Raw genomic sequence first — 15,721 nt, 5'->3', positions numbered from 1 at the left:
GAAATATCATTTAATAAGTTATTAACACATAAAACAAATCAAGAGTAGTATTTGAATTAAAAAATGTTTTGTTTTTCTTATATTTTAACATCATTTTCATTTCACTTTGGTTTGCTTTTTTTTTTTATCGATCCATTGAAATATATATATATGTATATATATATCATCATATAGGGATTTTCCCGTATATGTTATATATTAATAGTTGCATATTAACTTCATACCCTCTCCGACTTTATCATCACTTTTTCATCGTTTCTACTCCTCACTTTCATCCTGGTTTTTTTTTTTTTTATTTTTAATAAATGAGTTCAGAATAATTTCAAAAATTTTGATGCTTCATTAGTAAAAGTTGTAAAGTTTGTTAATACACCTTAATTATATACACGTTTAAAATAAATCATATTCCAGTAATTCAGTCTTATGAAATAAACAGAAACTTAGGTACGTTATATTCAGCTGGAAAATCAATCAATAAGGAAACAATCGTCTAAAGCCATTTCCAATGAATTAAACAATTTAATGTGGACTATTTCCAGTTACTTTTGTTTATATTTAGGCTTGGCTTTTAAGTAAACGGTCTGCTTCGCTTTTGGAATTATAATTCTCTGCTTATTGCTGCTCTTATTGTTGATCTGTTAATTTTTTTTTGTGTGCATGTCTATGCGTGTTTGTGAGTGCGATTAGGCCTTTGGTTTTTCTATTCCGATTTCGATCTCATCCTGCTTGCAGATTAAATTGCAGTTACAGTTACAGTCACAGTGAGCATAGACATTAATTTCCATTTTGAGGGATTAAAAAAGTATGGAAACAATATGTTATAGTAAAATGCATACTTTTTGTTAACGGAAGCTTTTTGGTTTACCCTTCGCACTTATCGATATATTGCATGTTATGTTGACTTGGTTGTTATTCGCTTTAAATTGGAACTGTAGAAAATCTATTAAACCTATCATATTCCCATAACATTTATCTTAACTTGGTGGTACCGAAATAACCGAAAGGTGGAAGAGCAAGCTGCTTCAGCCCGCAGTTACTGGATTGCCTGTACTGATATTTAAAAGTACGGTTGGAATTCCTCTGAGTGAACATTCAGCAGAAGGTTGAGATCCCTTCTCACTGATGAAAACGCTAGTCCGTAAAAGGAAATGCGTATTAATTCAAAAAAATAAGTAGTTTGACCCAACTTTGTAACGAACGTAATAACGGGACTTTTGTAATCAACTATCAGTGATGATGATTATCAAAACAATCGGTTGAATGTTGACTCGATGAATTCCGCTAGATTTGTATCTCAACTTTAAGCTGTGTGGTAGGATATGTTATTCTTTAGTTGTTACTTTTGTATCTGAGTTTCGTTTCCCTTTAGTTGCTTTATGTTTGTTGTGTCTTTTGTTCATAAAAATATACATTCGCACTGTTTTTGCCGCCTGCCTGTAAAGTTTTGTGTATGTACAAATCGTGTTTTGTAAGTTTCGAAAACAAACTAGAATAGTTTTCATTAAAAATAAGGTAAGAACAGGTGGTGCAGGACCAGTTGGGTGGCACTATAATCTTAAGTAGTTGGTCCGGAAAGCTCCTCATCGCAAAACCCTAATATTGAGTAGGTGGAACGTGGAACTAGTTTTGTTTCGGTCCTAAGACTTTTCGTTATTACTTTTTCTGCTTCTGGTTCAAAGAGTGCATGGTGCATTGATTTGGCACTCGAAATTGATCGGATCAACTGAATAAAAGCGAAAGTACTTAGCTAAAATCAAAATATTCAACTGTCGAATGTCTTAGAAGGTACGATTTTTCGTTTTGTTTTGTTTTGTTTTGTTTTGTTTGTATATAAATAGTGTCTTTCTCTGTTTTTGGGGCCAGATCGAAGTTCATAGCCCTAGGTTATTGAGTTCTTGTTTGCATTCTTTGATATTCGCTATTCGGATTCATTCTTTCCTGTACAAAGTCGTGAAGTACAAAAGGAATAAATTAATCATAAGTATTAATATTATTAAAAAGGTTGATTTTGCTTTTAACGTTGCCATATACTTGTAATTTAGCTAAAAATAGTTATGCATGGTTTTGCTTGTACATAGTATATAAAGTGGAAAAAAGTATGCTTGTACATAAATGTTTTTCATTATCATATTTGCTTTTGGTTTAAGTTAATCATTGTGTTTATACATATTTGTTGTAGTTATGCTTGCTTTGGTTTTTACTCTTGGTTTAAGTTTTGAATAGTTCAATAAATATTTTTTTTGGTATTCTTTGGTATTCGTCTATATGGTAATTTTTTTTATAAATATATATGCATATTTGTATAATTTTTTGCTTGGTATTCGATTAGTAAAATGAATTGTATTACAACGTATGCGAAATGCCGCTTAAAAATGAGTTTTTAGTTTAGCGCGAGCTTATAGGATAAAAAAAAATCGAATAACATTCCGATAGAGTGAGTGAGACGGGACGGTCGTAGGCAGGGCGTACTGTACAGTAGAACCTCAAGCCCCAAGTGCCGTATAAAATGCATAGCATAAATATGTAAACAACAATCGAATCATAGGTACATAAGAAGTGTTTTTCCTTTTCAGTGTGTTTTTAGTGAGTCCGTTGTGTGTGAGCAAATCCCAACTTTATGCAAAGATCGTCTTCGATCGGAGGGCCTATATCATTTGGGGTTACGACAAGTCACCTCTGATCTGATCCGGGGATCCTTTCACAAGCCCAGGGGTTTTCTTTTCGTTTCTTTAAGTGTGTGTGTGTGTGTGTGTGTGTCTGTGAGTGTGAGTGTGAGTGTGGGGGTGGTGGTGCCTAAAATGTACAGATGTGCACGGTTAAATACCCCCACACTCGCCTCACTTCCGGTCGATTCTGATATTCCATTTGGTTTGGGGTTGAACAATTTCAGAAATATGCATATGTAATTATTGTGTCTGTTTCTGTGGATCTGGATCTGGATCTGTGGATCTAAAGTCTGAATCTGAATCTGATCGGCCTTCCTGATTCGTGTGCTGAAAACCGATTGACGAACGTCACCCAAAACGCTTGCCAATCGAAGTTGAGCACAATCGTTCGTCGGTTAAATTGGTTATCTGGTTATCGGTCGCTTTGCTTATCGCCTATCGCTAATCGGTCGGTTTGTATCAAGTTTCGGGTAATTGGAATTCGGCAACTTTGCACTGTAACACTTTGCTGAACTAATAACCCATCGCTATATATATGTAAATATATGTATATATATTTTTGCTTTGTATAATCAATATATATATATATGTATATATATATAATGTGTATATATATTATGTATTTGTATATGGTATAGGTGTATAATAGTGACCTCGCCGGGAACCGAACGGAGTGCCGTGAACAATGACTCCGTCGCCCGAGGACACATATGCCTTGTATACGGTATGCACGATCTGCCAATCGCCATATATGTATATATATATATATGGTTAAACTTAACATCTCTAATCGTATTTACAAGTGTATGAGTGAGCCCCAGAAAATCCTGTTATTCCTGATTCCTGGCCATTGAGATCTTGGTTGTCCTTCCTCGATGGAGCATCACTCAGCGGAAATCAGCGGGATTCTGCTGGAATGGGAATGGGAATCGGAACGGGGATGGGAATGGGAATGGGAATGGGAATGGAGATGGGGATGGGGATGGGGATTGGGTTTGTGGTCGCGCTACGGCTTAGTCCTCCCACGTGGGAAACTGTCCCTCGTCGACGAACATGCTGAACTGGCCGGTGTACTGGCGTTCCATGGGAGGACCACCGCCCTTCGTCTGGTTTTGGCCGGGAATCGGGGGAGGTGGCACCGGTCGATTGGGACCCGCGGTGCCTCTGCCCGGCGGCTTCTCCGGCGCACCGCCGTTCCTTGAACTAACCGCCTGCTGGGAGGACGAAGACGACGAGGTCTTTCCGTAGTTGTAGCGTTGCTCTAATGGACACAGCAAAATAAATGGCGCACATTTAAAAGTGAAAGCTATTCCTTCGTAGAAAATCAAGTGATCAATGTTCAGCGGTAAGTAAATAAACAATCCCTAAAATACAGTGGGACAGTGGGAAACTAAAGTCCAATTGCAGTACATCACGGAAATATCACTCATCCGCCATGTGGTCTTAGGGTTATACATATGGATATTGGAGTTCTCAGGAGATTTTTTTTCTGTGTTTGTCTTATATGAAATGGTATGATTTTGTGACTCACTTGAAGGCTGCTTGACCTCCTTGCTGGCCCAAACGGGCTCGTGGGTTTGGTTGTACGACTGCTGATCCCACACGGCCTTCTCCTCGACGTTTTTGCTCTGCGGGATACGAGATTACGAGATAAAGAATCCGTTGAGAAGGAACCAATCAACTGGAGCACTCACATAGTCGACGTGCAGCTCCAGTTCGTCGCTGGTCTGCTCCAAGCTGCTGTGCGTGATGCCGTAGTAGAAGTACATGACGAAGCCCAGGGACATCCACACGGTGAAGCGGACCAGCGTCAGGATGCTCAGCTTGAATATCAGGTAAATGTTCACCGTGATCGCGATGGCCGGGATGAAGGGCAGTCCCGGCGTGAGGAAGGCCAGCGCGTATCTAAGCGGGAGTGTTCGAAATGGATTTAAGCACCGACTATCCGGCTGTGAGTGAGCAAGTGAGTTACCTATTCTGCGGCTGCCTCGATATAATCAATAGTATCACAAATATGCCGATAAACAAAATGAAATAAATGAAGGCGGCGAGGCCACCGGACCAACCGATGGCCGCGAACAAATCCAGGAAGAATATGAGACCGAACATGATGCCCACTAACTTGGTGACGTACATGCCTGGTTTTCAATTTCATGTTCGATGTCGATGGATCGGTGGATCAGTGGTGCATCGGTGGTGGATCGGATCGGATAGGATTGGATTGGAAAAGCAAAAGCCAAGAGTCAATTTCAAATAGCAATTTTGTCGGATGAATGGTTCTTCAGCTTCCTGGAACTAATTGCGCTGAAATAGTTCTGGGTTACACACTGCTCTCTATTTGGATGGTAAAAAGGTTACTTGCTTTCTTACTTTACATTAAGTTTGGTCAACACTGCGTATGAGTGATTCTCTGAGAAGTTCAATTTTAAGAACAGCATCTAAAAACTTTAAATGGGGATGCTTTAATTCTTTTACAGCAACCGATGGCTAGAAGTTCATCGATATTCAATTTAAAATCGCAGAGCAACCATTTAATTGTTTCACCAAATCCAAGCAACATGGTTCACCCAGAACTACCGAGACAGTTCCGTATTATCCTTACCACTTTCGGCGGTGGCCTGGCCGGGATTTATCCAGGGAAAGAAGCCGGGGCACAGGTACGCGTAGTCGTGGATCTTCCGGGTGACGAAGTTCAGTCCCATCGCATCGAAGGCGGTGGCCTGGCCAGTTGGTCCGGTGGGAGCGCCGTGCACGCTGCCGTAGAACTTGTTCTCCGATCGATCGGAGACCAGGAACTGATCGTCCCGCCCGCCGAGGAATCCCTCGGGACTGTCGTCGATGAAGGAGTCGTCCGAGTCGGACATGCCGCGGGTCACCCGCTTGATGGTCAGCTTGCCGGGCACCTCGAGCACCTCGGCGGGCGTGACATGCGACCGGGAGTCGCTGGCCGTTCCCGGAGCCACTGGCGTGCGCAGCTGTGCCGGCAGCAGCTCCACCAGCGAGGTGCTGTGCGGCTGATAGCGCAGGACCAGGACACAGGTGGACACCAGCGTGTAGGCCAGCAGCGTGCCAATGGACATCATCTCGACGAGGATCTCCAGGCGCACAGTGAGAGCCACCAGGGCGGCGGCCAGTCCACTGCCGATGGTCGCCAATCCGGGCACGTTGGTGCGCTGCCACAACTGCGACAGTTGCCTGCAGAGGATGGCCATTGAGAATCTATGATTGAGTGGGAAAGGAGTGGCTCCGACTCACCTGAAGATTAGACCATCCTGGGCCATCGCATAGATGACACGTGGCATGGGGAACATGGAGCCGAACATGGCCACCGAAAGTCCTGCCGTGGCTCCAATGGCCACCACCGCCCGGCACTTCGGGGCATTCACATAGGACCACATTTGGACCAGCGCAGCTCCCGTGTTGATGTGATCGTAGGGAACTGGAAAACCGGACAGGATTGCATTAAATAATATTACAGAAAAGAATATTCAACCGGAAAGCGTTTAAAATTGCGCTTAAAAGTATGCTATGGCAATTCATACTTCGGATTGTTAGGTAGTTTTTTAGATAGTTGAACAATTTTTCGAACAGGAACACCACACAATCCATTCTTAAACTAATTTTAGTACTATTTGTGATCGTAGGGAACTGGAAAGTCGGACAGGATTGCATTAAATAATATTACAAAATAAATATTCAACCGGAAAGCGTTTAAAACTGCGCTTAAAAGTATGCTATGGCAATTCATACTTCGGATTGTTAGGTAGTTCTTTAGATAATCAATCAATCCTTTCTTGAACTGATTTCAGTACTATTTTGCACTCATACTCACCCACTAACGTAAGGACTAGACTAACGCTAACGTAGGCGATCAGCACGACGACCAAGGAACCAACGATCGCCTTCGGTATGCTCTTTTGCGGATTGTGCGCCTCCTCGCCGGTTGTCGCAATGATATCGAAACCTATAAATGCGTAGAAACAGGTGGCGGCACCGGAAAACACCTGTTTCAATAACAGAAAAGGATTTGAGTTAGTTAATTAATTAATTAAAGCACTCAAAGAGCACAAGTTTCAATAGGTTCTTGCTGAGGTTCCTTTGATATTTTTTCAATATATAGTATAGTTTTTTTTGGATACTTACACCACTCCAGCCGTAGGGCAGGAATCCCTGGTGCTCGGACCACGTCTTCGTGTCCACGTAGAAGAGGCCGGCGGCCATGACGAACACCCACGTGGCCAGGTTCACGGCGTTCAGCGAGTGGTTGAAGATGACCGACTTGCTGGCACCCATTGCCAGGACGCAGGTCATGAGCAGCGTGATGCCGAAGGCAATAAAGTCCGGTGGTTTGCCTAACAAAGAATACATTATCTTTAGAAATCAAAAACCATATCCGACAGATAGAGAGCTATACCCACCGAATATCGTGCCAATGGACTCGCTTATCGTTCGAGCAATGGCATTGCCGGTCAGGGAATCGAAACTAGAACTTAACGCACAGGCACAGGCACTTGTTCCTGTTGAATTTGCATTCAAAAGAGGGTATAGAGGGTGCTCAAATCAGTACTGCTGTTCGCTCACCTATTAGATATTCCAATATCATGTTCCAACCAATTATAAAAGCTACGAATTCTCCAACCGCCACATATGAATACATATAGGCCGAGCCGGATGTGTGTGGCACACGAACGCCAAACTCCGCATAGCAGGCGCCTGCGGATCAACCAAAATTGAATTCAGAGTGGATTAGAATACCATTTGGTGTCAATCAAAGAGGATCAACTGAGTGATTGAGCTAATTATGAGGTTTTATGGGAGCTAAAGATAAACAGCAGGTTGTAGCAACGAAATGTATCAGGATCTTCTTTATTCTGTTCTCTTTTAACTTTCGATACGAACTAACTCGCTGCTCGCAGGCAGCTAGCTTTCAACTAGGGTTGTTGATAATATATCAAAATATCAATATATCGATATTTTCTTTTTAAAATGATATATTTATATCGTAATTTTTTGTTTGCCTAAATATCGGAAAATCGATATATTTTTTTGATATTTTTTGATATTTTTGTCTCGGTTACTTTGTATTCCAAAGCGACTTCAAGTGAACGAATTCAAGCGCAAAATAATATTTTCGCAAAATGCGCGCAAAAGAAGGAATATACATATGTGCTATGTGTGCGTATGGCCAGATTTCGTTGTCTATGTGTGCATATGTAACTTACGCACATACCACCGAAATTTGGCGCCAAACGCGCACACCCACGTTGTTCACAGATATATTAATTAGTTTTCATTCTTAGCTGTCCACGAACTTTGAAGGTATTATGACAATAACGGAGACTTTCAAGAATGCTGAAGTAAGGATTGTTAATAACAAAAAAACGGTGCAAAATTTTCACTTTCCGGCAACGGATTTCGAAGTCCGGACCGCACTTGTAAACAATTACCGAAACTTATTGTCTTTTTATTGTGGGCAGGAAATTTTTTTATTTAACACAAAAAATATCAAAAATATCAATATATCGATATTTTTCGGTGATATTTAGAAATATTATTATCATATTATTTGATAAAAAAAATATCATCGATACGATATTTTTAAAATTTTCGACAACCCTACTTTCAACCCCCGTTTATGCTTAACTTCTTACTCTCTCGAGAGAGCACAGCCTCTCTCGAGAGATCAGAAGTGTGACCAACGCTTACAATATAATCGATTAATATAAAATAATGATATCAATAATATAAGTTAATATACATAATTAATACCCAGCCTGTTACAGAAACAAGATTGCTCTTAAGATTTAAATATATATCTCTGCAAATTGACTATGCCAGAAAAGGAACTTAATAATTAGGAGAGGAAAGGAAATTAATAAATGAAAACCGTTTACAAAAACAATTTACTCGTTTTACAGCCCATCACAATACATTTAACAATCAATTCACTCAGCTGGCAAATTCGTTTCCATGTGAGCAGCAAACTGTTTACTCACCTGAGAAAATACTCGCTATGGCGGCTATAATAAAACTAATAATCACTCCGGGTCCGGCTATCTTCTGGGCCACCATTCCGGCCACCAAGTACATGCCCGTGCCGCAGCAGGATCCGATTCCCAGCGAGGTCAGGTCCAGCGTGTTGAGACATTTCTGCGGGCGATGGAAAGTCGTTTCAGTTTTTGTATCTTTCTGTTTGATTTGTATTCTTTTCATTGTTCCTCCGATGACTCGAAGGGCGCGTCCTTGGAGGGGGATCCCCTCTCACTCACCGTTAGCTTGGGCTTCTGTGGCTGTGCGTTGCCGTCCTGCAGCTGCTTCACGTCCTTGGTGCGAATGAGCTTCGGCAGGAGCGTCGTGGAGCTGACTCCCGGCGGCAGGGGCACCCTGAACTTGACCTGAAAACGCAACCGGAGCAGCAGTGCAATTAATTCGAGGACCCGCCTCCTCCCGAAAGATGAGTGCCATCGAGGGAGGCACAAAAAGTAAAGGAACAGCCATCGTCCATCCTCCCACAACGAAATAAAAATACAAATAAGGGGAAGAGAGTGTTCTCCACTGATAGCTGATGTCGCAGGAGCTGCTGGAATATGAATGGTTAGAGATAACGAAGGAGGAGCAGTGGCGCAGGAGGAGCCTGCCAAGGATATTCCTGCCTGCCAATCGATATTCGCAACAAGTCCTCACTGCCCTTGCAGCGAGTTCTTTCCGCACACAAATACTCGACTAAAAATCACATATTGTGAACTTCTGTCTCGGAAACGCTTTCCAACTTTATAATGTTGCGTGTTTAAAGTTAACTAATTAAAGTTGCTATTGCAAAAAAGTGAAAAATGTACCATATTTTAAATAAGGAGTATTTAAACCCTATAAGATCGATCTGAATTGACAGTGGCATACCTCCAAACATTTCAATTCTATTTATTATAGGCCGCAAAATTGAGGTATTCAAATCTGCATTTCTCTCAGAAGATGAAATTCACGCAATCATTCGGTTGATTAGAGCGGAGAAAATGGCCTCGTTCAAACTGTCGTCTACTGATTTCTGTTTTCCACTTCTATTTCCACTTCCACTTGCACTTGCACTCCCATTTCCATTTCGAGGAAATGCCTTTTGAAGAGGAGCACGCGTTGCATAGAGTGTATTTCAGGCGGAGCATTTGCCTTTGCCTTTGCCTTCGCCTTTGATGTCAGCTGCAGTGGCCGTCATCATTGGGTTCGCAGCTAAATGCCATGTCAGCGGGTAGGCAGTCGACCGCAGGATGCGTATCCTTTGGTCCTTGCGCGGCGCGTATCTGTAGCAGCAGATATCTGGCCGCGTGGGCCGCAAACTGGGTAAGTGGGCAAGTTCGGTGAAAGCCGCCCGCCCACAAGCCACGACAACAACAGGCCAACAGGCTAACAGGCCAGTCCTTGATGCCATCAAAAGCACGGAGCCACTGCTGGATCTGGATCTGGATCCTTCACCGCGCAATGGTGTCCTTCGGCTAACCAGTGCTCCGCCCTTTGTATTCCGATGATTACCCCGCTGCCGAGCCACATACATACTGTATATTAATTATCTTGCAGAGGGTCCATCGGTTTCAAGTTGGTTGCAATAAGAAATAATAATTTAAAGAGTGATGCCATATTTAAAGTGGTGGAAAAAGTATTCATTTTAAACTTTAAGAACTCATTATTAAAGTAGTTAACCTCCTGAATTTGAAAATGGCTTACAATATCTCATTTTATTATACAATATACGCATAATATGAAATCGAACTAACATTCTAATGGGAGAACAACACTCGGAAAGCGTATTTCCCAATTCGACCAAGGTCTCCCTTCCTTTTCCCTATTTCTATTTTTCTGCAAACAATTTGGCGTTATTAATGGCTCGCAAGTGTCGAGGGATGAGTCGCAACTGCAATGGCAGCAGCAGCCGCAGCAGCAGCAGCACAAAAGGTCACAACGCCATGAAAGGACTGGACTTCCTGGGGGACGATAATCTCGTGGGGGTCTCCTCTTCGTTCGTTCGTTCGTCCTGTTCGTCCTGTTCTCCCTGTTTGCCAGATAAGCCAACTTCCAAGGGAAGGAGGCGTCTACAAATAGAAAGTAATTCCAATCCTAAGAGAATCTGCCGCCCGACAGAATTATTAGTCAATAAATGTTGAGATTATAGTGCGGAAGTGCGGAATGAGACCGACACTCAAATGTTAAGAGCCCATTAAGGTTCGAATCCACATACACCATCACAGAAGCTCTTAATAAACAGACTTTGTCCTTTGCAGCTATTCTGTATTCGACGAAATATTATATTTGTTTTTTGGCTTAAACACAACATGAAATTTATCACCGCAGTTAAATTTATCAGTTTCACTTTAAAACCCAAAACGAGGTTTTCAATTCTCTCATTTTTCCATTAAAAAAATTGTATTTAATAAAACACAAATCAGTGCTAATAATGTTCACATAAAGTAGATAAAAAAGCGGAGGCTTGAATATGAATAAAATATACCTATTTATTTTTGCTGACACTTTTTGTTTTCATGCGATGGCGTAGCATACTTTTTGGGCGGCTAAGCTGCTCTTGCAGGCAGTCACACGCTGCGTATGAGCGATATTGTCATAACAAAGCTCCGCTCCTCCATTGCCATCCCGCTCGCACGTAATCCTGGCCAAGAAACACATGCTCCTGCGAGCGAAAGTAGGACTCTGACTGGGATTGGGATTCGGATTGGGATTGGGATTTCAAGTGGGATGGTGAGCGGTGGAGTGGAGCGGAGTGCGGTGTATCAGTGGAACTGGGGACTTTCGTCTAGAGACGAGCGACTCCAATTACATTCGGCGGTTGTAAAGGGCCAGCGCAACAGAAGTGGCAATAAAGATAACGCCGAGCCAAAAAATGTGCTCGAAAAAGGGGAGCCATCCCTTTTGCTTTATGCGTCTGTCTCTCTCTGTATGTGTGTGTGTGTGTGTGGGTGTATATTTCCTCTTTTTTTTTTGGTTTTTTTTTTGTTTTTACGTTTTTTTTCATTCTTTTTGTTGTTGTTTTTATGCTTTGGCATTGAAGTTGTTGCTTTTGGTGTTGGTGTATTGTGCTTGCCACGTCTTGTTGGTCTGTGTGCCTGTGTGTGTGAGTGTATTGTGTGTGTGTGTGGGTGAATGTGAGTGAGCTTCTTCGTTGTCAAACGGATTTGCATAAGTCCAGGCTACGAAACACGCACACGAATGCCTTTGCTTTCGCTTTTGCCTGTCTGTCTGTGTGTGTGTGTGTGTGTGTGTGTGTGTGAGTGAGTATTTCTGTGTGTGTGTGTGAGCTGATGTGTGTGCTTGTGTGCGTCGGCGTTCGGCATCATAATGACCTTTTTGAGGCACACCATTACAACAAAGCCCCATTAACACACGCACACTGTACGTGTATTGGTGTTCATAAGTAGATGAGGGGGTGGGAAAGGGGAGGCGGAGGGGGAGGGGGGATGGCAGCTCCAATTTTAGCAGTGACCAAAAAACTCTGTGTCAGATTCAGTGAAAAAATAAAAATACACTTTTTTTGCGGGGAGAAGGGGCAGGATGTTTGTTTGTTTTTCAGTTTCTTTTGGTCTTTTTTCGGGTTTTTCATTTTTTTTTTTTTTTTTTGGGTTAGCTGTGCGCTTACCTTTTCTAGCACCAACAACAAATCCGACGGCTTCATTTTGTCACTCAACCCTCAACAGTTAGCAAAAAAAAAAAAAGAGAAAACGAAACAGGATAGCACACTTTTTTTGGAGGGGGAGAAGCAGCAAGGATATTTCGGCGATTGTTGCACTTGAATGCCTCCCTTTCGCAGTGATTCGAGTGCTAGCTTTTTGCTTGCGCTTTTTATCCCTATCGCTCGGCCGAATCGTTATCCTTTATCTGCGGGAGCGGCGCAAACTGGGGATCCTGGCTGTTGTTACCGTTACCGTTACCGTTGCTGTTGCTTCTTTGTGCTTCACATTGATTTTTGTCAGCAGCGTCATTCTATATTCAACAGTTTACGGCTGAAGGATCCGCGCCCGTTGAATACTGAATCCTGGCTTCCTTCTTTTTTTTGTTCCCCCCCGTTTTCGAATTCGTATTCGCTTTTGTACTCGTATTCAATTTTCACTTTCGGTTTTTCTTTTTTTTTCGCCAGCACTGTCACTTTCTCTATCTCTATCTCTATTCCAAACCGCTCCTGTTGTTGCGCGCCTTTGCCTTCGCCTTCACGTGGCCCAAACACACACGCACGCACTCGCGCACACGGACACACACACACAGGACTTTCGTTGGTTCGTTCCGTTCCCTCTAGTGTGTGTGTGTGTGTATATACTCTTGTATCCTTTCACCGTTGCACGCACAGTCACACAAACAAAAAGTCAAATGCCAAATGTCTTGGAATCTTGCAAGTTAACATAAATGTATTAAGGATGTTATTTTAATATTTTTTTGGCCACGTTTTTTTGTTTTATCCTGCAGGCGGTCACGCTTCTCGCCTTGGTATTCGGTGAATGAATGCCAGCGATTTTTCCGTGTGTATCAGTTTTTTGCGTGCGAAGCGAAGTGAAGCGAGTGTGGCCCTAGAACTCTCCGTTTTCTGCCTTTTTCGGCCCGCTGCTCCTGCAGAAGAGCTTTCGTCCTTACAGCATTACATGCGTGCGATGCGGCGAATGGTGAACGTCGAACGATGAATGGTAAACGGTTAACGGCGAAGTTGCCAGTAGCGATAGCGATAGTCTGGCAACGCTGCGGCAGCGAACAGGAAGTTTCCTGTATCTATAACAGAGTTGTCCTTCCAAAAAGCTACAAGTTAACCAACTTTCGATTTCGAATCGCTCTCTCGCTCGCAAACTCTCTTTTACACTCTCCCAACGACGCACACACATGCATGCGATTGCTCTCTCTCACGCACAAAAGTAGGCAACGGAAAGTGCAAGCAGCGAGAGCGCAGACGCACGTGTGTGTGTTTGTAAGAAAGACGAACGGAGAGAGAGAGAGAGAGAGGGAGAGAGAGAGAGAATCGCACTCAAGGATATGCAAATACGCACACACTTGCTCCCCAGAGGCGCCGCTTTCAACGGAATTGTGTAACGGAACGCACAGCACATGTGTGTGTGTTCGCACCTGTTAACTGCTGTTTGTCGTTTGCTGTTAGAAACCACCCACTTCTACCGCCCCAGGGCCATTTACAGTTCTTGCTACCGCCGCTTATCTCACATCAAAGTTAAAGCTGCTCAAAGCTCCGCCATCAAAAAGGATAATCGCCAGCTTGAGCCACTAGATGGCGCACCTTACTGAAGGACTTCGAAAGACGATTGCCAGGCGCTTTGAAGGACTTCTTAAAACAGATTCAAGAAAGACTATATTATTTTTTTGTGAAAAATCCAGATCGCATTTTTTTGATGTAACTTGTGTTGCTAAAAGCCGAAGCTAACAACTTCCATCCCTTTTCTGCTAATTTGGGAAAAAAAATTGTTTAATGTTTTTCGAAATTTTTACAAGTTGATTCACATTTTTTTTTTGCTAAAATTAAAAAAAATAATTTTTATTTAAATGCCACTTGATTGGGAATTTAATTAAGAGTTTAGCCAAAACATCAATTTTTTTAAATAATTTTCAGGACTAAGAATTCCGTAAATAAATATTGCTTTTCTGCTGTAACTGGGCCAATAATAAACTGCAATGTTTTGAACAGCTGGCAACCAAATTAAACGAACTTAGTCACTTTCTATTAGGACCTATGTACATATGTATCATATTTTAGAACATTTTCTAGATCGTTACAAATCGAATTCCAAGAAGAAGAGATCATATGTAAAGCAGTATGTTCAACCCCGATGGCAGTGCCAAGAATCATCTACACAAGAACGTATTTATATAGTCGTATGTCTGTATCTGTATATCTGTATCGCAGAGTGCAAGTATCTCAGTATCTTTGCGCTTTATAGCTATTGGTTTTTGGTCGTTTGCTGGCTGCCGCTTTCCGTTTTGAAACAAAAATGAGTACAATGGTTATTTTTAGAACTAAAATTTTCTTGATTTTTACTCGTTAACATTGCTTACGCTCCGTTCTGTTCTGTAGTCATTTCCCGCCCGGCTCCCCGTGCTCGAAATTTCCTCCGCTGGCGTCACGATCTTTTCTTTCTTTTTTCCCCGTAGCCGTTGCTATAATATCTGTACATCTGTATCGCTATGCCTGTATCTGTATCTGTAGCTGTAGCTGTATCTCAATTCGAAATCTGTTTCTGAATTCGAATCTGTTTCTTTTTTCGGGTCCGGTGTTCATCAGCGTTGACTGTAAGATCTTCCCTCCCCCAAATGGCAACTTAAGTAACATTAGTTTTGATAGTTTCAGCCCAGCATCGCATATATGTGTAGATGGGAACATGTGTCTACACTCGCGAGAAAATCAAAGTTTTTAAATCGGTATCGGTTATTTGTAATTATACAGATTATACAGATTTTAACGGCTATTGATAAATATCTATGATAATAACTTATTATAAATTGCGTCTCATAGTACTTAAAATATCTCGACCCCAATAGAATTTTTTTGTATGATATAATGCTATTTTAAAGAAGTTTTAAATGGTTTCCACTGCTAATATATTATGTATTATTGCATCGAATTATCTTTTAAAAGAGTTCACTGTGTGGCAAATGAAACAAATCTTATGGGATCAATAGTTTCCATATTGCCACATTCGACAAGCATCGGTTTAAATGATATCCTAGTCGTTACCGGAGGACATGGAAAGATCGATTTTGTTAAGTGTGCGGACGGACTGACAGATGTTCGGATGAGTGAGTGCATGTGGCCGATTTACATGGGATTGTTGGATTGTTGGATCGTTGCATGCAATGCCCTTACTTTCACACACTGCAACTGCAACTGCAACTGAAGCAGCGACAAGAAACAGGGGATCGTTTAACGAACGAACGTTTTTTGCCAATGACAGCAGCGTACAAGAGTACATAAGATTTATAGTTGCTATTTTTAACGCACTAAAGTATGAAGAACCGTAGGCCAAAGACCAGAAACACCAGAAACACCAGAAACAGTCGACTACCAGCGACCC

General features: G+C 42.0%; 1 protein-coding gene across 1 annotated transcript; it reads right to left on the bottom strand.

Annotated features, from left to right (window-relative positions):
* Positions 1-212: 212 nt before the first annotated feature.
* LOC108097701 (high affinity cationic amino acid transporter 1) lies at positions 213-13,355 on the bottom strand. The gene is made up of 13 exons (XM_017200184.2): positions 12,301-13,355; positions 8,936-9,061; positions 8,663-8,816; positions 7,248-7,379; positions 7,085-7,183; positions 6,810-7,018; positions 6,499-6,670; positions 5,922-6,105; positions 5,269-5,861; positions 4,639-4,804; positions 4,361-4,571; positions 4,198-4,294; positions 213-3,927 (listed from the first exon to the last, which is right to left on the bottom strand). The coding sequence occupies exons 1-13, from the start codon at positions 12,334-12,336 to the stop codon at positions 3,680-3,682; spliced, it is 2,427 nt and encodes an 808-aa protein (XP_017055673.1). The 5' UTR covers positions 12,337-13,355; the 3' UTR covers positions 213-3,679.
* Positions 13,356-15,721: the final 2,366 nt, after the last annotated feature.

Source organism: Drosophila ficusphila, unplaced genomic scaffold, assembly GCF_018152265.1.
Source record: "Drosophila ficusphila isolate 14025-0441.05 unplaced genomic scaffold, ASM1815226v1 contig_197, whole genome shotgun sequence".
Lineage (NCBI taxonomy): Eukaryota > Metazoa > Arthropoda > Insecta > Diptera > Drosophilidae > Drosophila > Drosophila ficusphila.
This window is presented reverse-complemented; position numbering and strand designations above follow the sequence as displayed.